The sequence below is a fragment of the Chenopodium album genome, chromosome 9 (assembly GCF_948465745.1).
Source record: "Chenopodium album chromosome 9, dcCheAlbu1.1, whole genome shotgun sequence".
In the NCBI taxonomy this organism is placed as follows: Eukaryota; Viridiplantae; Streptophyta; class Magnoliopsida; order Caryophyllales; family Amaranthaceae; genus Chenopodium; species Chenopodium album.
This window is the reverse complement of record NC_137842.1, coordinates 56723397-56746104: the sequence shown is the minus strand read 5'-3', so window position 1 is coordinate 56746104 and position 22708 is coordinate 56723397. Positions and strand designations below refer to the sequence as shown.

At 34.7% G+C, this 22708-nt stretch overlaps 3 protein-coding genes and 1 long non-coding RNA gene across 4 annotated transcripts; 3 read left to right on the top strand and 1 right to left on the bottom strand.

The window, feature by feature from the left end:
• Positions 1–5307: 5307 nt before the first annotated feature.
• Positions 5308–6494, top strand: LOC145557766 (uncharacterized). The gene is made up of 2 exons (XM_081618942.1): positions 5308–5757; positions 5925–6494. Exons 1-2 carry the CDS (start codon positions 5308–5310, stop codon positions 6492–6494), a joined length of 1020 nt encoding a protein of 339 aa, XP_081475068.1.
• A 300-nt stretch (positions 6495–6794) lies between these two features.
• Positions 6795–7217, top strand: LOC145557765 (putative mitochondrial protein AtMg01250). The gene has a single exon (XM_081618941.1). The coding sequence runs from the start codon at positions 6795–6797 to the stop codon at positions 7215–7217; it is 423 nt and encodes a 140-aa protein (XP_081475067.1).
• Positions 7218–10520: 3303 nt separating this feature from the next.
• On the top strand, positions 10521–15990 carry LOC145557764 (GABA transporter 1-like). Its single transcript, XM_081618940.1, has 4 exons — positions 10521–10659; positions 13769–13999; positions 14661–14758; positions 15685–15990. Exons 1-4 carry the CDS (start codon positions 10521–10523, stop codon positions 15877–15879), a joined length of 663 nt encoding a protein of 220 aa, XP_081475066.1. The 3' UTR covers positions 15880–15990.
• Positions 15991–18569: 2579 nt separating this feature from the next.
• Positions 18570–22032, bottom strand: LOC145558596 (uncharacterized). The gene is made up of 3 exons (XR_014092554.1): positions 21763–22032; positions 19218–19359; positions 18570–18835 (listed from the first exon to the last, which is right to left on the bottom strand). It is a non-coding gene; the product is annotated as an uncharacterized LOC145558596 (long non-coding RNA).
• Between the last annotated feature and the right edge of the window lie 676 nt (positions 22033–22708).

Genomic DNA, 22708 nt, shown 5'->3' with positions numbered 1-22708 from the left:
AATTTCGCTACACTTGTTAGTTTCAATGCTTATCTCAGTGACTGTTTCAAGATGAAGGACCTTGGTCCTTTGAAGTAGTTTTTGGGTATAGAAGTTGCTCGTAGTTCGAAAGGGTTGTTTTTGTGCCAAAGAAAGTATACTTTGGATATTATTTCCGAGTTTGATTTGATAGGGGCAAAGCTAAGTGGCTTCCCTATTGAGCAAAATCATAAATTGGGTCTTGCTAAAGGAGACCTTCTTACAAATCCCGAGGCTTATCGACGGCTTGTGGGACAATTGGTTTATCTTGGGGTCACTCAACCCGAATTAGCCTATTCAATTCACATTCTCTCTCAGTTTATGCAAGCTGCGTGCATTGAACATTGGCAGGCAGCTCTGCGAGTAGTTCGGTACTTGAAAGGTACCCCGGGTCAAGGAATTTTGCTACAAGCAGATATTGAGTTAACTCTGCAAGGTTGGTGTGATTCTGATTGGGCGGCTTGTCCCTTAACTAGTCGTTATCTGACATGTTGGCTTGTGTTCCTTGGTCATTCCCCCATCTATTGGAAGACTAAGAAACAACCCACTTTATCGACTTCATCCTCAGAAGTTGAATACAGGTCCATGTCTGCAATTATTCGTGAGCTAATTTGGCTCAAAGCTTTGTTATTGAGCTTGGGTATTAATAATCCCAAGGTAATTAAGTTGTTTTTTGATAGCGAATCTGCATTGCATATTGCAAAGAACCTTGTTTTTCATGAACGGACGAAGCACATTGAGGTCAATTGTCACTTTGTTCGAGATGCTATTACTGAAGGCCTGATTTCTCCATCGTATCTTCCTACTTCTTCTCAATTAGCTGATATCTTCACGAAGGCTCTTGGGAAGTCGCAGGTTGATTACCTTTTGTCCAAGTTGGGCATCTTCTTCTCGTGCTCCAACTTGAGGGGGGTATTGAGGATATATTTTCGAGATATTAGAGTATATTTGATAGAGTTTGTTTATGGTAATCATGTTTATCTTTGTGATTGTTTCCTAGTTTATAGGTTACCAAATCTAAGGTAACTCTAGGCTTTCTTGTACTCTATATATCGTTGCCTCATAATTAATGAGAATGAAGTCGTGATTCACAAAAGTTTAGCATCAACACTTTGTTAGTATTTACGAAATAATAAAATGGAATAAACAAATGAAAGTGTTTGGAAAAATGTTTTAATATTTCAGTAACGCTTGCATAGTTGCACTAAAGTTTGATAGGTGTATTTAGGAATATTTCAATAATAGACTTTAAATTCATCAAGTTCTTTGTAAAAAAAATTCATTAAGTTGGAAAGAGAAGAATTAATTAATTTAAGCAGCTATATGGATAAAGATGATGTTAGTGGCCACGATTGTCTAAATCAGGATCCCATGGTAGATCGATGCCGGGTTGGGGGGGCATCAAATCAGAAAAATTAGAACGTACAATTGTAAGATCCTTGAAAATTGTTGATAGTTTAATACGAGTACTAAAAATGCTGCTACAAATCTCAATACCCATTTTTCAGGAAATATAAATATGCTAATTTATAATCTATTACTAGTATATAATTATAGAGTCAATTTTCAAGTTTTAACCACAACACTTTAAACTCTAAACTCTAAATTCTCAATTTTGTTAACTTCACTTTCTTTTTTTTTACAAAAGAGTATATATATATATATATATATATATATATATATATATATATATATATATATATATATATATATATATATATATATATATATATATATATATATATATATATATATATATATATATATATATATAATAAAAAATAAAAAAAAACCCTACTAATTTCCACCATAACTTCCTATTTCATAACTTCTACTAAACAAATTCAATAACTTCCACTATCATATTTACACAAACTAGAGTGTACCCGTGCAAAATGCACGGGATATAAGAAAAAATATATTTAAAATATGAAAAGTTGATTTTGATGTTGTAATTTAGACTTGAGTTGTAATGGTCGATTTTGGACTTGTCGATTCTGTTGAACCTTAATTAGCTCTGTTGTATTGAGTATTAATAATCGTATTAATAATGTGCTGACACCTGTTGTGCTATGCTGAAATATGATATATATTCTATGCTTTGCTTAGAAGCTCAAAAAACAAGGGTCTTACTCTTTTATGTCGGTGGCCTTGCAATACTAGGGGTTTACTTTTTCAAAGTTATATTCTTTCAAAAAAAAAAATAAAAAAAAAAATTAAGTGGTAGTTGTAGATTTTTTTTTTGAATGGTTTGAAAAAATGGAGAAGTGGAAGTTATTGCAATCTATTATATAATTGCAGAGTCATTTTTGCAGCACTTAACTATATTACTCCAAACCTCCAACTCTCAATTCTCATGCACTCCCTTTTTTCTTTTTCTTTTTCTTTTTTGTTTCTTTTTTTTTTATTTTTTTTTTATGTGTGTTTAATAAAATAACTTCCAAATAATTGCATGCTACAACTCCAAATTAACACTTGTAAAAAAAAACACTTATCTATAACTTCCTTTACCAAGGAAAAAAAAAAAAAAAAAACTATAACTTCCACTTATACTATTTTTTTTTCTAAACATACATATATCCCGTGCAGTAGCACGGGTACTATTGTGAGTGAAAGTTGAAAAAAAAACTCTTAAATTAAATATTAGATAAATTAATAATATTGTATGGAGTAGTAACAAAAAAAACAATGATACATACAATAAATATATGGTCAACCCAGCCCAAATCTTAAGCATCTACTATCAATGATTCTTCAACATTTCTCTCTCCTTTCTCTTCTTCTTGTCCAATTTTACCCAAATGTCTAGTGCCCATCACCCAGTAATCCATGAAATCAAACCAAATCAAAACTTTAATTGAACCACAAATTCTTCAAACTAAGCATTTATTCCTCACATAATAGAGAGAAAGAGAAAGAGGAAAAATAAATCAAAAACTCTTACAAAAAAATTTTTTTCTCTCTAAGAATGAGCCATAACCATCTGCTTCCAAACCCCCCTGACATGGTTGATCAATTGAATCGTTCAAATAAGAAACCAAAAAGAAAGGTTATGCATCTATTCTTTAATAAAGAAACCGAGCCTAGAAGGAACCAAGATAACACAGATATGGATGTTGAAGATGGGAATGTTTTGAGAGGCCATTTAGGTCACACAACGAACTCGGAGGCAGAACACATGGCCAATGGGCAAAACCCTATCCCTCAGGCCAATAATGTTGCGCCTAAGTCCTTTCGGGATCTGATAAGGGATACTCAACTTGCTATCCATGGTGACATGGAAAACCCCCTTGAGATTGAAGAGGATGATGTCTCTGATGATGATTAAACCCCGGAAGGAATGGAGGATAGCGAGAGATTCCCTATTATCTTGCTTACTAAGGAGGAGAAACGTGCCATGCGCCAAGCATAGAAGCACACTCTCATCATCAGGATGTTTGATGGGAGTCTAGGTTATATGGGACTGATGAAAAGACTCAAAAGGAAATGGAGTCTCAAGGGTGACCTGATTCTCACAGACATAGGGTGTAAGTATTTTATTGCAATATTCAATAATGTTGATGATTACAATTATGTGCTCACGCAAGGTCCTTGGCTAATTGATGATAAATATGTAACTATACGAAAATGGTCTCCGAATTTTATCCCTGAGAAGCTTCAATTAATGTATTGACTGCTTGGGTAAGAATTCCAAATCTCCCAGTCGAATATTTTGATAAGGAGTTCCTTAAGAAAATTGGAGCTAAGATTGGTAAAGTGGTTAGGGTGGATAAGTCTACAACTTATGCGGAGAGGGGACAATTCACTAGATTAAGTGTAGAAATTGATCTGTCGAAACCCCTCTAAATTCTTGCTAAAAGGTAAAATCTGGAGGATACAATATGAGGGAATTAAAATGTTATGCTATAAATGTGGTAAACTCGGGCATGTCGAGGATCAATGTGTAATTGATAAAAATAAGGATCAAATGGTGATTGATAATGTCAATAATCAGTTAAACACTACTGATTTTCAGCACAAGGAAGCTGTGCAAAAACCTGAAGAGGTTGATAACTATGGTGATTGGATGCTGGTGAAAAAACCGGGTCGAAAGCGCACTTCAAATCCGAGAAAACGGGTCAGGGGCAAAACAGGGATAGTACTATTTTAATTAAGGAGCCAAACCAAAATATAAATAAAAATACTACAAAAAATTCTGGTAGCATGGAAGGAAAAAGATCAAATTTTGAAGTACTTGCCTCCCAAGATAAAGATCATGATGCGTTTTTGAAAGATTTTGTGGAAAAAGATAAGCAAACAAGTGCTATTAATTTGGAAACAGGGGATAATTCTAAAGATTTGAGAATATCATCTTTGACTAGTGGTGAACTAAATATTCCCACCGTTAATCTTGGTGACCAATCACAAGATAATTTTGGAAATCAACCCAAATCATTATCTTTTGATTTTGAGAAGAATTATCAGGGGAAGAAAGTTGGAGGCTCAATTAATAATAAGAAAAAAGATGCTACAAGGGTCACAAAGGGTATAAACCAAGCTAGTACGCCACTTGCTCCAATTACAAACATGACTACACTCAAGCCACCAGTACAAACATCTTGTGCTAAAGAACTTACAGGGAAGGAAAATTCACTAAAAGCTATTGAGAAGGACACTACACAGAAGCATAAAAAAGAGTTTTCAGAGGACAAAGAAGCAGCTTTGAATGATGAGCAATCAATTGACTTCACACATATTATTCCCACCTTCGAATGTCATCAAACTATTGATCCCGACAGACAAAATCCTCTGTGTTGGTCAACTGATGGAGCAGCCGTATTTGGGCATAGCAAACCCCCTGACGAATGCTATGGAAGTGAGGATTGAATCATGGATGGAACCGATTCCGGAGCCCATGGAATTGGTGTTCACTCTTAGAATCCTCATTGATGTAGGTCGTTTAATGCGATTTATTCAAGAAGCTTATGTTATTTCTTTACCTTCAGTTCCTGTTTTAATGAAAGATACAATACCAAATTTGGCTCCGAATTCATTGCCTATTTCATGCATGGTATGGAATGTTCAAGGGGCAGGTAGTCGCGCTTTTATTAGTTCTTTTAAAGAAATAATCGAAACAAATAAACCTACTGTCATTGCTTTGGTGGAAACACATATGGGTGGCCAACAAGATGAAAAAATTTCTAACATAATTGGCTATCAAGGTCATACTAGAGTGGTGGAATATGGATTTATTAGAAACTTGATCTGGTTACTGTTGAACCAATAATTAAGCATGGCCAACATATTACAATGGAGATAAAACGTGTAGGAGATACTCCATGGTATTTCTCTACAGTTTATGCTAGTCCGGATCCGACTAAACGAGCAGAATTATGGCGCGAGCTTTATGATTTTGCCTCATCTCATAACATCCCATGGATGTTAGCAGGGGATTTCAATGACACCCGTTTCTCTCATGAACGTAGCTCTAGTTGCCCTGAAACTAGTAGGACAACAACAAGATTTAATGAATGGGTGGAGGAGATGGATTTATTGGAGGTGGAGTTTAGTGGGCCGAATTATACTTGGTCTCGTGGAAATTCTGTTGAAACTTATACAAGTGCTAGGCTTGAGATAACATTGTGCAATGGTGAATGGAGCCTAAGATTTGCAAATTCAGGAGCCAAAGTACTACCAGCTGTGCAATCAAATCATTGCCCTATTCTTATATCACAAAACGGCTTTGCACCTATCTCCTCGGTTAACAGGCCTTTTAAGTTCTAGGCTGCATGGTTAACGCATGATCAATTTCGTGGTTTATTGAGGATAAATGGAACAAAAATATTCCTCTCGTTCCCCTTCTTAGCCAGGTAGCGCATGAATTACAAGAATGGAATAAAAATGTTTTCCATAACATTTTTAAAAAGAAACGCAACTTGTTGGCTCGACTTGGTGGGGTGCAAAAATGTCTTGCGGAACAAAGGTCAAGAGATTTAATCAAACTTGAGTCGAAAATTTGGAAGGATCTTGATGAAGTGTTAGAGCAAGAAGAGCTGCTATGGTATCAAAAATCGAGGGTTGAATGGATTAGGGATGGGGATAGGAATACCTCGTTCTTTCACCTCAGCACGATAGCACGTCGATGGAGAAATAAAGTCACTGCAATAAAAGAAACGGCAAATGGAAATTGGCTGTATGAGAAGGATCAAGTTCAGAACAATATTATTTCATATTTCACAACTCTATTTGCTACCGAGGAGACCCCCCTGATTGGTACAATGCCCACAGGCATATTCCCAGAATTTACTAGCCGTGATTGGGATACTCTCTCGAGACCCTTTGCTAAATGTGAGATCGAGAAAGTAGTATTTGAAATGGGTGCTATAAAAGCCCCAGTGGTTATGGATGCTTTAAATGGCAAGGGGTTACCGGAAAATCTAAATGAGACTTTTATAGTCTTAATTCCCAAGGTGGACAATCCTGAACTAGCAACTTAGTTTCGTCCCATTAGCCTTTGTAATGTGGCATACAAAATAATTACAAAAGCCATTGTTAACCGATGATGCCCCATTTAACATCATGCACTCAAACTAGTTTTGTTCCGGGGAGACAGATTACGGATAATATTGTCATTGTTCAAGAAGTGATCCACACTATGAAAAATAAGAGAAGTGGAAAGGGTCTTATGGAAATCAAGATTGATTTTGAAAAAGCCTATATATGATAGGCTACGATGGAATTTCATCAAGGACACCCTTTATGAAATTAAATTTCCCCCTCTAATAACAGATTTAATAATGGAATGCATCACAACTTCTTCAATGAGGGTTCTTTGGAATGGTGAACGGACTCCAGTTTTCAAATCGGGAAGAGGAATACGCCAAGGTGATCCCTTATCACCTTACATCTTTGTTTTGTGCATAGAAAGGCTTAATCAACTTATTAAGGAGTCTATCATTGGTAATATGTGGAAGCCGATATATGCTAGTAGGAATGGGCCAAAATTGTCAAATTTGTGTTTCGCGGATGATATCATACTTTTTGCTGAAGCTATGGTGGAGCAAGCTGTGATAATCCAGGAATGCTTAGCCTTGTTTTGTAGTGCATCTGGCTCAAAGGTTAGCTATCCAAAGTCTCGAGTATATTTCTCACAAAATATGAAAATGGAGGATATTATACCAATATGTCATACACTCGGCATTGATGAAACAGAGGATTAGGGTACCTATTTAGGTATGCCGACTCTAACTAGCAGGGTGACTCGAGATACTTTTGCTTATCTTTGTGAAAAAATTGATAGACGCCTTGCGGGGTGGAAATCTAAATACATTTCCCTGGCTGGACGAATAACTCTAGCTACCACTACCCTTACCACCATGAGCTCTTATGCCATGCAAACGGCAAAGATCCCTCGGACCATCTGTGATGACATAGATAAAAGAGTTAGTCGATTTATTTGGGGTGGAGATGAGGAACACAGGCGTATCCACCTATTATCCTGGGAATGCATACAGCAACCTAAGGAAAAAAGGGCCTAGGCATACGCTCGGCAAGACAACTCAATGCAGTTTTCCTAGCAAAACTTGGATGGAGGGTATTAACGGAGCCAAATGCTTTGTGGGCGCGTGTTTTAAGAGCAAAATACTGCAAAGGAAGATCTGATATCGATATGTTCGAACCCAAGACAAATATGTCAAATGTGTGGAGGGGCATCTCGGATAATACTAAGCTTATTACCACAGGCTCGAGAGTCGACATTAATGATAGAACAACAACTCTATTCTGGGATCATAATTGGGCAACGCCCAAGCCTTTAAGAGATGTTGCAATTGATATTATTCCTACTAAAATTGATGGTGCTACAGTTGCTGAACTTTGGGATGCAGAGAATGGGTGGAAGTGGGAAATTTTTGCTGACTTACTGCCTGCCAATGTGCTACTGCTGATTGAAGCTCATGCTTTGAAGGAAAATAATGGAGTGGGTGATCTCTTATATTGGGGAAGTTCCTCTAGAGGCAAATTTACAATTAAATCGGCCTTGACAATTATTAGAAAGGATGATAATGTAGGAAATGATGGAACTTGGAATCTTATTTGGAAAATTAAGGTTCAACAACGAGCAAAAGTTTTTCTATGGTTGGCAATGCACGACAGAATTATGACTAATGCTAATTGAGTAAAGCGAAACCTATCTAATGTTCCTTGGTGTGCCAATTGCAATTCCTATGAAGAGACTACCCTGCACGCCCTTCGTGATTGTAGAGCAGCCACAGAGGTCTGGAGACAGGTTGGAGGGCCAGCCTTTTCACCTTTGTTTTTCACTTGCAATCTAAAGCATTGGATTTACCAGAATATTAAGGTTCAAATAAGGAATGATCTTTCTCCTGAAATTTGGCCAACCTACTTCACCATTGCACTTTGGTGGATATGGAAATGGAGAAATAATGTTGTTTTTTTAAAGAACACATGATAATCCAATTGATATAAAGCAATTTATCCTTGCAAATTTCGAAGAAACCTGACATCTACTGAATGACAGAGAGCATATTGGCCATCTCCCTAACCAAGCTGCTCGACAGAATGAAGTATTTGTGAAATGGCTTGCTCCCCCTATTGGTTGGTTGGCCTTTAACACCGATGGAGCAGCCAAAGGCTCTCCTGGGATAGCAGGGGGAGGAGGGCTTATAAGAGACTACACTGGGAAGCTAATCCATGCTTTTGCAATTAAATTAGGGGCTTGTACTGCTTTTATAGCATAACTTAAAGCAATTGAGTTGGGCTTGAACTAGCAAAAAGGATGGGTGCAACAAAATTACAAGTACAGATGGATAGTCAAGCAGTCATTGCAGCCATCACTACTACTGAACAACAAAGAGGACAGGGGTACCACATTATCAGCAATTGTAAGAAGCTAATAGAGGCAGATTCATGGTAGGTGGAGGTTCATCATGTGTATCGGGAAGCAAATAGAGTTGCAGACTGGCTAGCTAACCAAGGTGTCGTTCAAAACAACCGCTTAGAGTTGATTCAATTCCCGCCTATTGATTTAGGTCGAATTCTACATGACGACATAGTTGAGGTGGCCTTGCCACGTTTAATTCCTGTTTAGGCTTTTTATTTATTAGTTTGTTTTTTCATTTCTGAGATCCCTGATCTCTCTTTATGCACCAATAAATATATATATATATATATATATTCCGTGCTTTAGCACGGGTACGCTCTAGTTTAATTAGTTGGTTATTCCTTTTCCAGGATTAAAAAAAGAAAATGGTTACTTTGAGCTTATTTTTTAAATAAAAAGTAGATAGCAAAAAACGTTGGACCAATAATGTCCTCCAATTTAGTTATTCCTATCTATTTGAAACAAATTGATTTGTATATTTTGATGAAATAAATGAGCATATATGTACCTATCTATTTAATTAATTATTTACATTATTATATGTACATTAATAATATGTTAATAAATGAGCATATATTTAAATATTATGAGATTATGCTCATTAATAATTAACATATCTATATACATAGATAGGTACATATATGCTCATTAACATATATATAAATATATATATATATATATATATGTTAATAATAAATGAGCATAAATGAGCATATTAACATTATTATGAGATTAAATTACACAAAAATGTAGCAGTGTAGGGTTCGTTTGGCATTGATATGGTTTTCTGTTTTTTGGTTTTTTGTTGTATAAAAATATATGATATATGTCACATAATGAATAAAAATTTATTTAAACTTATTAAAATCATAATAATTTTGAAAACTGACAAAAAAAAAAGTGGAAACACCTTTTTCTTGTTTCATGTTTTTGGTTTTTAGTTTTTAAAAAAACAGAAAACTAAAAACCAAAATAATGCCAAACAAGCCCGTAACTAGTTATCCACTAAGTGTTTTAGCATCATTAGGGAATAAAATATATATTTTTAAAAATTCTAAATAGTTGTAAAAGTTGCTCCTCCACAAATACTTCATTTATAGATATCAAATTTAAATTGAAAGCTCTATATTATTAAAAGGTTTTCCCTTGACCTCTCTCCTCCCTTCTTTCTTTCTCTTTCAAATAATTACTACCCCAAAATATTTGTACAAAATGCTAAATCCTAAACTTAGACATTAATCAAGTAATAATATATATATCAATGACTCACCCCTTCATTTGGCGTTTAGAACCTTCAAAATTTTGGTGCTTGGAGAATAACTTATATCTAAGGAATTTCTCAAGTTCCTAACAAATCTCCAAGATTTCCTATTTTTATTTTTATTTAATTTTTATTTTTTATTATTATTTATTTAATTTTTTTTTTTATTATAGGAATCTTGAAATTTATATCTTTGAAAACCCTTAATTTAAATTGCACAAATCAAATTCCATGATCGCATCTAATTAAGCTTAAGTAACTACATGCTTGCAATTTATTACTAATTTATGAATTTCTCCTTGCTATATATTTTCTCATAAATTACTTGTGGGAGAAGAAAACAAATATAAAAGAGTAAACATGTTAAAGTTCTTTCGAAGTTCTTCAGTTGTTCCACTAGAAGGATTTGAAGTGGAATCTAAACAATGGCGTGAAGTTCCTCTTCCTCCTAAAAAAGAATTTGATGTCCTTTATTCATATATTGTTCTTGAATCTAAGGGTAAGTATACTATTATACATACATTTATCATTTATATACATTATTACGTGAGATTTAACCATATACTTTTAATACAAATTCTTAAATGGACCTGGTTCACACTAATTTATTGTGGACCACTAACATTAGGAAAACTACTGTTATTTTATTAGTAAAAAAACGGGTCACTATAATAGAAAAAAGGTCTCTATGTTGAAATAAAAGTCATTTTGGTAATATATAGGCTATAAGAGGTTTATTTTTGTAATAAAATATTTTATATACTGGTTAATATGAATAATAAAAGTCACTATGTTAAAATTAGGGTCATAACGTTATACTTTAAGTTCACAAGAATATTAAACGTTATACTAGTTTTAATAAAGGTTACTATGCTAAAAATAGGGTTATTATGTAAAAATTAAGGGTCACTATATTCAATATAATGTTAGTTGCGTGTGTATAAACCTCGGGTCCACAATAACATTATTGTGGACCAGGTCCACGCAAGTCTTTAAATCGTGCGGCCGAGAATAAATAGTACTCCCTCCGTCCCCGAAAGAACGACCATTTTGGGTTGATTTCGCGGTTTTTAATAAAGTTAATTAAAAGAAGTAAAAGTATATTGGACATATAAATAATTTACATGGGGTTTACAAAAACGTAAAGAGAGATAGTAATAAAAGTATATGGAAAAACAAAATTTTATATGAGGAAGCTAATTTTGCACAAATATTGTTGTAAATTGGTGGGTATTTTAATGCTAATGGGTCATTCTTTTTGGAACTAAAATTAGGCCAAACGGGTCATTTTTTCGGGGACGGAAGGAGTAATGCGTAATAATACAAATCAAATTAAATAACATAAATACAATTAAGATCGAGCGAATAGAAAAATACGGAGTACTAAATTTCTCTAAAGTCGTTCCCTCTCTCAACTTGTTTTTTTTAGCAATTATTGATTTGTGCACCTAAGGCCTTGTTTAATTCACCTTATTTTTACTATTTCAGAAAAAATAAGTTCAGATTATTATTTTATGTGCATTTTTATCGCTAAATATCTTTGTTTTCGTAGTGAAAATAATTATGAAAATCACACATTAATAAAATACACATTATTACGAATCTAACAAGACCCCACTTGATACAATTTTTTCTTTATAGATTATCGTATTATTTAAGGTCAAACTTTGGTCAAAATCTGTCATTCAAATCAGATCCGATCAGATCATATCAAATCACATCAGAACAGACCAGACCAGACTAGATAAGACCAAATCAGATTAGCAAAAATAAGGTGAACCAAACAAGCCCTAAGTGCAAAAGTGTTCAATGTGCATCCAATAAACATAAATGATTAATTAAAAAAATGAATAAAAAGGCACAAAAATAAGATTTTAAACAAAAAATATATTGACCCTAGCTAAAAGAATATAAGAGCTAAATGGAAAGAGTATGAATCCAAAAATATACAAGGAACATATCATTGGTAATGTTATATGTAGTCCTAAGGGCTATATATAAGCATTAAATATACTCTCTTGGAAATTGTATAAAATTAGGAATTCATGACAAAAACATGCGTAAATCAGTGTTATTAGTGTTTATATTTTGATGATTTCTTAACTTTTTACGATTTTCAAGTGTAAATTTAATGGTTATATGTAGCCATAAGGGCTATGTATAACATTTTTCATCATTTAAACCCCAAAAATATGTCTAATCTCCACAAGCGCTAAAAAAAAAATGTTAATTTCAACTAAACCTAAAGAACAAATGAATTAAAAAAAATTTCATTTACTAAGATCAACTAATTATTACCACATTCATTTCATATTATTTGCAATTTTGGAATATTTTTTATCTCACAAATAATACACTAAACTTATAAAGAATATGAAATGGAGGTAATAATTAATCGTTAAATTTGTAAATTGACACGTGATAAGAAAACGTGTTGATTAACAATTATACGGAGGTAATTTTAATGCATACTTTCAAAATTGTTAATTTCTAGCAAATAAAAATGTGCCGAACATACATATAACCTTATATATTATTTAAATGATTATTTTCATTGTGAGTTTTACCATATGATGATAGTAAAGGTGTTTAAATTATAGGAAAAATTGCTCCCATTAATCTGAACTTTGCCTCATCCGCCGAAATTAATCCCAACTTTCGTTTATTATCTATCACTCCCAACTTTAGGGGGTATTAATTTCTATTGCACCAATATGACTTGCAACCGGTTAATCAGGTAAACACGTGTCGCAACCGGATTGGTTAAAAATAAATAAATAAATAAAAAATGAAAAAAAAAAAACTAAACCACCCAATACCGCAGCCCGCAGCCCGCAGCCACCTGCCAGCCATCCCTCTTCCCCCGGAGCACCAACCTCCTAAAGCAGCAGCCTCATGCCCCCATCCATCTCTCTTCTCTCGCGCACCAAAGCAGGGGAAAGGAAAGGGGCGCCCGCGGTGGCAGAGGCCACGCTGGCGACGAACTCGAATTGGGGTTGATTCGAAGTTTGAATTTGCGGGCTACTATGTTTGAATTGCCGAACTTGAGGGCGGCTGCGGGTCATGGTGAGGCTATGGGTTGCTAATTGCGACTGCTTCTGTGCGAATTTGGGGGGTGTGAGTTGCGGGTTGGTGTAAGAACAGGGGGTTATGGTGGGTGAGTTTTGCGGTGAAGGAGATGGAGAAGGGGGCGAAAACAGCGGGGGCTGGTGAAGATTGGGTGGGTTTGGAGGGTGGGGGAGTGGTGGGCGTCGTTTTCCGGCAGCGGGGGAGGGGTTTTCGGGGTGGGGGTGTTTTTCCGGCGGGGTAGGGGTGGGGGTGGGGTGTTTACCGGGATAGGGGTGGTAGGCTGACTTTGGTTCTTTTTTTAAAAAAAATTTTGTTTTATTTTTTTTTCTTTTTATTTTTATTTTTTTGGACCTATCACGTGTTGACACGTGTCTGGTGACTTGCTATATCAGGTTAGATGACCGGTTGGGTGCAATAGAAATTAATACCCCCTAAAGTTGGGAGTGATAGATAATAAACGAAAGTTGGGATTAATTTCGGCGGACGAGGCAAAGTTCAGATTAATGGGAGCATTTTTTCCTAAATTATAATTGTGACAGGATCATGGTTACATTGTAGCTACCATCTAACAACATCAATAGTTGCACTTCCATTGTTGAGTATTCCATATGCATTTTCCTTTCTTGGTTGGGGTGGTGGTCTCTTGTGCCTTTCAGCAGGAGCATTCGTCACCTTTTACTCCTACACGCTCTTGTCGTTGGTCCTCGAACACCATGCTCAATTAGGCCGTCGTCAGCTTCATTTTCGGGCTATGGCTCATGATATTCTAGGTATGTTTACAACTCTATTCCAAAAACTAATCACAAATCAAATAATACTTATAAATACGTCCTAGTAACAATAATGTAGCAAAATTCTAGTTATAACACCAGAACATTATATAAAACTATTGGCCCTGTTTGGGAGAAAGCTGAAAGCTGAAGCTGATTGAGTTAGCTGATTTTGACTAGCTGATTTTATTAACTGATTTGACTAACTTATTGTATTAACTGATTATATAAAAGTATTTGGTAAATAGCTGATAGCTTAAAGGTGATTGAGTATGTGAAATGACCAATAAGCTAATTGTGGGGTAGGTAGTTTAGATAGGATTTTAAATTAAATGAGGTCATAAGTGTAATTTCACAATAATTAATGAATAAGCTAATTGAAAAAGCTCCTAAAATGAGCTTTTTCAAAAAGAGCTTATTTAGTGGAATAAACTCTTTCAATAAGCTTAGTACCAAACACTTGTATTAGCTTGTTTGACTAGTCAATCAGCTAAAGTTAGTCAAATAAGCTAATATACCCCCAATAAGCTAACTACCAAACAGGGCCATTATCTTCGTTTAATTTTAGTTGTTATAATCCTAATTTAAATTTCAATATAAAAGAATATTTAATTCTAACGCAAGACATGTGCAAGTTTATAATTTGAACTCGATCTTGTAGGCCCAAGTTGGGGAAAGTATTTTGTGGGTCCAATTCAACTCGCAGTGTGCTATGGTTCAGTTGTTGCTGCTTGTCTTCTAGGTGGGCAATGTATAAAGGTTTGTTAGTTTTTCTTTCAGAAGAGGTAAAGAATTATAAGATTATGAGAAATTAAACAACCTAATAAAATACAAGTATACTTTTAGTGCATGTTTGGTATGAATATTGAAAAGAAATAGAATGGAAATTAAGGGTATTTTTATGCCTAGTCTTGAGTGGATTTTTGAGAGGAGTTTTGAACAAAGAGTAGTTGTTTAGTATGCACATGAATTGGAAACGCATATATTATTGAATTTAAGATATTGTTACTATATATTTTTATTTTTATATATTAATTTATTTATTGTTAAAGTGAAGAGAATTTACCCTTAACTTGAAAGAACATAAGTAAAATAAGTTTTAATTAGCAAAAATATTAGGTTGAACACAAATAATCTATTCTAATGAAAATAATAATTTGTTTCAGTAAAATTATTTAAATTCAGTAAATATCAAGTGAATTAGACATGACCTAAATTTAAAACTATGGATCTTTCTCTTTTTTTGTGAGTTTGCCCCATCCGGTTCACCGGAGCTTAGCTCAGACTACATCTGGATCCGACCCGGGTTGCAAACCTGACTTATGGTAGGTAAGTCTCCTAATAAGAGTTTTCTGCCTTCGGTGAGGCTCGAACTCTCCCTTAAGGCCTAAGCAACATCAAGCTGTTTAGTACTTGAGTCAACTCTTATTGGTTAAAAGTATAGATCACTTTATACTAATGATGAATAAAAGGAGGAGAGAAAAGCCCACTAATATGGCCCAAGTGATGTTTGACCCTAAAATAATTGGTAGTTATAAGAGGATTAGCCAAGTTTAGCTTTAAACAACTTATAAAAGGTAAATTTAGTCGTTACATTTCTACTTCAAATTTACATTAGGGATAATATAATTCTTACATGAATAAAGACCTATTAATAATCTTACTTAACATATTTGATAATGTAGGCTATCTACTTATTAACAAATCCAGATGGAGAGATGAAGCTCAGAGATTTTGTTATAGTATTTGGCGGACTAATGCTAATTTTAGCTCAAATGCCGTCATTTCACTCACTAAGGCATATCAACTTAACTTCACTCATCTTGTGCCTTGCATATAGTGCTTGTACTACTGCTGCTTCCATTTATGTAGGTAAATGACTTATGGTAATATTAAATGCAATTCTTAAGGCTGTATGTTAGTATACTTTGTGGTACACAAGTACTAAAATACAGTTTTACTTTAGTATTAATTAATTTAGAAATTTATGACTAATTATTGTGTCAATCAATGTTAAAAATATTTGATTTGTACTTGTTAGAGCAAAAATACAAACACATCAACAATACCGTACCCTGTGAAGGATAAGAGTACCTTAGGTGTATGCCAATAAAGATATATGATCTTTGAATTAGTGGTCTTGCTAGTCTATGAATAATTAAGACTATCAAAGCAATATAGATTAAGGGCATGTTCACTTCATCTTAATTTCTATTCAGTTTAGTTTAGCTCCAATCAGTTCAGTTCAGCTCCTAATTTCCTTCTCTCATAAAATATTTATTTCATCACAGCTCAGCTCAGTTCAGCTCCAATCAGTTCAGTTTAGTTCAATAAATATAAACAGACCCTAAAAGACGGAGATATTTGATCCATTTAAATTAGAACACAACTACAAGTAGGAAGTTTTGGAGAAACAAACGACCATTGAATTAGATCCAAGAAGGAAAAGTTATCTCCATGATTAATCACAATTAAAAAAAAAAATTTAAGAGTAATTGCACAGACAGATAAAAGCATACTAATGATATTGCCATCGCACACTAATCTAGGCTGCTACAACTACAATGCTAAGTTCTACTGTAAGAACTAATAAAGGCTAAAGTATATGTAAAATGCAAGTTTGATTACTTGTTTCATCGAATGTCCCATATTCTTTTACTTCATTATGCTTTATAGAAGTCTTGGATTGGATGACTATTATGTGTAAAATGACTGTTATTTGAAAATTTTGCTTTTAATCCCATGGCCAGACTTCTTTCTTTCTTTGGGCTGTTCGACTTTATAACTGGGCCTCGTTGACTCTATCGATTACGGTCTATATTCTCTAATGTTTATTTGGGTTGTATGGTCTTAATGTTGGGCTTTATTGACACCAATGTCCATGGAATGGTCCTGGAGTCCTGGACCCCTTTAAGTCATACACTAAAAAATGAGTTTTTTTTTTTTTTTTTTTTTTCAAAAAAAGAGGGAAAAAAAATAAAAGGAAAAATTGCTCCCATAAATCCCAACTTTGCCTCGTCCGCCCAAATTAATCCCTACTTTTGATTATTATCTATTGCACCCAACTTTAGGGGGTATTAATTTCTATTGCACCCAATTTACCTGAAACCGGTTAATCAGGTTAACATTTGTGAATTAATTTTTTTTGCACACGTGTCAATATGTAATTGGTTGGAAAAAAAAATAAAAAAAAATGAAAACAAAAAAAAATTAATTTCCTAAAACTAATACAACACTTGCCCCACCTCCACCACCGCACCACCACCACCAGCGCACACTCTCCCCTCACGCAGCCTTCGCCACCAGCCACCACATGCACTCCCTTAATCATCACCCACGCAAACCACCTGCAATCACCACCCTCGCCACCAATTTCAACCACCAGCCGCCGCAAACAGCAGCGCCACCACCATCCCAACTCCATCTCGCATCTCCCCTGCTTTCATTCCCACATCTAGACCCACGCAACTCCCTTACCACCTCCCATCAACCACCACGCAGCCCCCTGCTCCAGTCCAACAAAATCAACCACCAGCTCCACCTACAACCTTCACCCCGCAACACCAACAACACCATCAGCCACGCACCAGTCACACACTCCCACCACCAAACCACTCGCAACCACTGCCACCATCTACTCTACAAAAACCGACCCGAAACCACCATCAATCTCCACCACAGCCACGCCATTAACCCCTGCTCTCTTCCACCACCGCAACAACAACAAAACGACCACACCCACCACAACCGAAAACCACCACAGCCCCCTCACCAAATCGACCACCACAATGGCCGAAAATGGCCAACCACCACCGCACACTGCACGACTGTTTCCCCACCATAAAACAACCCCCTTCCCCAAAATCTACCACCGAAATTGGCCACAAATGGCTGAAATCAGTCGATAATGGGCCTGAATGGTTGATTTCAACCCTTTATCGGCCGATTTCGGCCGTTGGTGGCTGATTTCGTTGCCGTTTTTGTAGTATTTCGAATGTTAGGGTTAAGGGTTAGGATTTGGGGGATTTTGAGTGGTTTGCAAAGTGATCGAAGAGGAAAGGGGAGGTGGTTTGCAAGGTTGTTGCCGGTGGTCGTGGTTGCAACGGGAAGTTGGTGGAGTTCACTACTAGAAAATCCGTGTTTTTAAGACGCTTTTAAAGCCTATTTTCGACGCTAAAAAGCGTCGAAATTTTTTTTCTCGACGCCTCTAAAAAGCGTCGAGAATAAGTGAGTCGAAAAAATTAGGCGTCATTAAAAATCAACGTTGTATTGTGTCCAAATTCTTATACGAAGCATCGAAAAATGTAACAGTTGGCGCACTTTATCAACTTTAGAGACGCTTTTTCTTGTCTAGAACCATAAAATTGGTGACGCTTTTCAATGTCCAGAGTTTTATATAGTTGATGTCTAATATCTTGGAGACGCTTTTTCTTGTACACTTTCTTCAAAAAAAAATTCTACAATATATTTACATTTACCCATATATATATTTCATTCACTGCAAAATAATACTAGTATACTAGTACTACCAAAATATATAAACATAAGTATATAGCAAAAATATGCCAAAATTTATTATTGCATATATTTAAATATATTATAGTATATGTACAATATCTCATATATAGTACTGAGTTATCTATTACAACATATATAATTCCAGCTTGCACTTCACTCGTGACTAGCTAGTAGTGGAACAAATTTTGATACACGGATAGAAAATCTTTACACAGCTTAACATTATCTTTCTTCCATCCTCGTAATCTTGAACTGCTAATTTTATAATTGTGGGTACGACCGTTGGACAGATAAAGGATAGATACAAAATGCTCAGACCTGCAATCCAGAGAGGAAAACAAAATTAATAGGAAAGCCATTAACCTTAAGCTCATACAAATCCACAAAAATAGTTAAACTCGAATAATAGCTACACCATTTCTTCTACTATTTTATTTAAAGAATCATTAACCTCAAAAAATATTCAGTGAAAACAACAACAATCTTCTCATATAGGACGAAAAAAAACTGTTAAACCTTTCGTATAAATATTCACCAAATTCAACGAAGCTAGAGGAAGTTCATAATTAATAGCACCCACAAGACCACAATCATGTCAAGAAATCATATATAGTATTGGACAATGCAGAGTAAATAAAGGTAGGAATGCACTATATGATAACAAATATTAGAGATTAAAGTTTCAAAAAAAAAAAGCTACCTGAATATTAGAAATCAATGAGACAGCTAGGAAGATATCAAGTGTAAGACAACCTGGTAATCGTGGATCTTTTGCATACATATTCTGGATAGACAGTTTATAACTGCTCCTTATCCAATAGTTTGGTGATCTATCCTCAAATCTAAGCCAACATAACAGAATTTTAATCAAGATCAATTATAAACAAAGAAACTCAATCATGAATAATGTTAGCAATGTATCAAAGCTAACAATGAATATTCAATAATAAAAGCAACAAGATACATTTGAAGCTAAATAGCTAATTGTCACCTAAGAAAAATTTAACTAACATGGTCTACCATACCAAGCCACGCCACCCCTCACTAAAAGGGAAAGCACTCGACCTTGGAAAAATAAATCATATCCTACATAAACCATAACCCCAATAATTAAGAAAACCACCAATGAAATCAAATATACTTATTGAATAACATATTCAGATGCTACACTAATAACACTTCCTCAACCAGTACACAAATTTGAGCCATCTATTTCCTTGCTTGACCGGAGGAGAAAACTCAGTATTTTTTTTTACAATTAGGTTTATTAAGGTAGTTCCAAGAAATCACAACATTATTACACTTAATCCTAAAAATCGTAGGTGATTTCAACATACGAATGCAAGAGCAAAAAAAAATACAAAAGCAGAGCATCTCTGTGAGCTACAAAGTATCAAAGTATCAGAAAAACCCCAAAAGCTGAAAATTAACAAGGAGAACAAAGAAATAAAAAGCTACATACCAATGCAAGAGCAAAAAAATACAAAAGCAGAGCATCTCTGTGAGCTACAAAGTATCAGACAAACCCCAAAAGCTGAAATTTAACAAGGAGAACAAAGAAATAAAAAGCTAACTATGAGCTACACTAACAAAAATGGGTACAATTCATACAAAGCACTTGATTAAGATGTGCATAAAAAATGTGGATAATACTTGAAGTAGAGTAGTAGGCAAGTAGTGGGTGAAAAACAATAGCAATAAGACAAAAATAGAACAACATAGAATAAAACGAGATAATTAGCCCAAGACTTGCGAGGTGGGAGCTCTAAAATTGAGCTCCTACTTAAATCACGCCTTTTCCTTGACCTTCAATACACTAATGAGGATTATTACTCAATATCTCATAATTAAACTTAAATGAAGAAAGTGAATGTATTGCTCATACTTTGCATATCTTTACTTCACTGTCAAATAGCAGCCTTGAAGGTTTGATTTCTATTTTATCACTTTTATGTCTTATCATTTGTCATACTAGACAAGGACAGACATGCCATAGCATATACTTCCTCCGTTTTCTTTTACTTGCAACACTTCCCTAAAACGGAAATGTCACAATACTTGCAACACACTATAAAAGGAAAGTTACTTTAGGGAAAAGCTATACTATTTTCCTTATTTAAAGCACATGGCCTATTAAATTACACTCCTAAAAACCACTCATCCTATTTTAAAGTTTATTATATCATGTAAACCCCACCTTTCTTAATTACTGCCCTAAAGGGTGTGTTGCATCTAAAAGAAAACAGTACATGATTAAAAACACAACAATAGTTCAATCTAATAAAAACATGGAAAGGTGATCAGATAAAGGGTATCGCCGGTTAAAATTATGTGCATACCCTTGGTTTTAATTAAAGCAACTAGAAAGAGGGCCATCAGCTACCAGTGTTTTTGTAGCTTGTAGAGCAAACAAAGCTTAATATAATTCATTTTTAAGTCTGATAAAACACAGTGCATTTCAAACATAAATAGATGTCAGAAACAAAGAATTAGTATATTCTATATGAATGAGGGTAATAAATCTTATAAGGTTTTCATGCAAGTTAATAGCGAAGACGAAAAGGACAAATAATACACCATTAGTTTAACAAGGCATCTAAAATAAGTTAATACTCCGTAGCCAATATTATACCCAATTTGTTCTAATATATATCTAAATAATCACATTAAATGGTACAATATTTAAATTCCATTTGATTAGGGAAATCTCATAACATTCAAGCCTAATCTAAACAATTTCAGAGCAAATAACTAAACGCCTAACAGATCGAGAAAATGAAGAGTGAATAGCTCTTGTACTAATTAAGTTAAGAAGGATACAAAAACAAAGGATATGAATCATCGAGCTAAACCCAAACAATTATGAGATAAATAAAATGATAAACTCGACTCATTAAATTTGAGTTAATAACCCAAAATCAATTAGAACCCTAAATTGAAACACCCACAAATTTTTTTTTTTAAAAGAATTGCAATTACACCCAGAATTGGAAAAATACATGCAATTATGCAAATGTAAGTTAGAACAAAATCAACAATAATTAAATAAAACGTAAAAACCAAAAATTTATTCTAAATCCCCTGCACCCAACACATACGAAAGAACCTAGATTTCAATAAAATGGCTTTCTACACAATAACTAAAAATTCAATGTTATTTCACAATAATTAAATATAACAAATATAATCTGAATGGTGTTTTAGCATAAAAACAGTAAAATTGATGAGGAAAAGAATGAGATTACCTTAATTAATTGAAGAAATTAACAGGGACATGCAGGAAATTATAACAAGCTTTCACCTATTTTAGCCAAATTTCAAGCTATTTCAACGGCTGAACTGAGATCGTATAAGAATGGATGATAAATGGTGAACAATTAGGTTTAATTTGTTTGAAGTTTTAAGATCTAAGAGTTAGAGAGAGAGAAAGGGAGAGAGAAAGAAAGAGAGATATGGGTATATTTTGTGTGTGGTTAATTATACGGCGGTTTTTTTTTTTATTATTTTCCTTATACACTATTTTTGAGTCACGTGCAAGTCATACGACATTGTGGACGCTTTTCCTTGTCAAGAAACTTGTTCCACATCAAAAAGCGTCGAAAAAAAGCGGAAATCTATTTTACCGCTGACGGCCCATACACAACGTCGAGCCAATAGCGTCTAAAAACTGAGGGATTTGTAGTAGTGGTTGCAGGGAAAGGGAAGCAGGGAGGTTGGTGGAGTACGTGTGTGAAGTGCGTAAGGGGAAGGGGAAGCGGGGAGGTGGGCTGGGAGGCGGCGATACGGAGGTGGGGAAGGGAAGGTAGTGCTGCCGCCGGCTGATTGCGGGTGGCCGTGAGGGAAGGGATGTGGGGAGGAAGCAGAGAGGGAAGGGGGAGAAGGGAGGAGAGAGAAGGTGTTTTTTTTATTTATTTATTTAATTTTAATTTTTTAAACTTTATTTATTTATTTTAATTTTAATTTTAATTTTTTTTAAGCGAATCATATGCTGACACGTGTCTAGGTAACCTGCTACATCAGGTTGGGTGACCTGTTGGGTGCAATAGAAATTAATACCCCCTAAAGTTGGGTGCAATAGATAATAATCAAAAGTAGGGATTAATTTGGGCGGACGAGGCAAAGTTGGGATTTATGGGAGCAATTTTTCCAAAAAAAAAAGAGTAATCGTAGTATTAAATATTTAACAGTGCT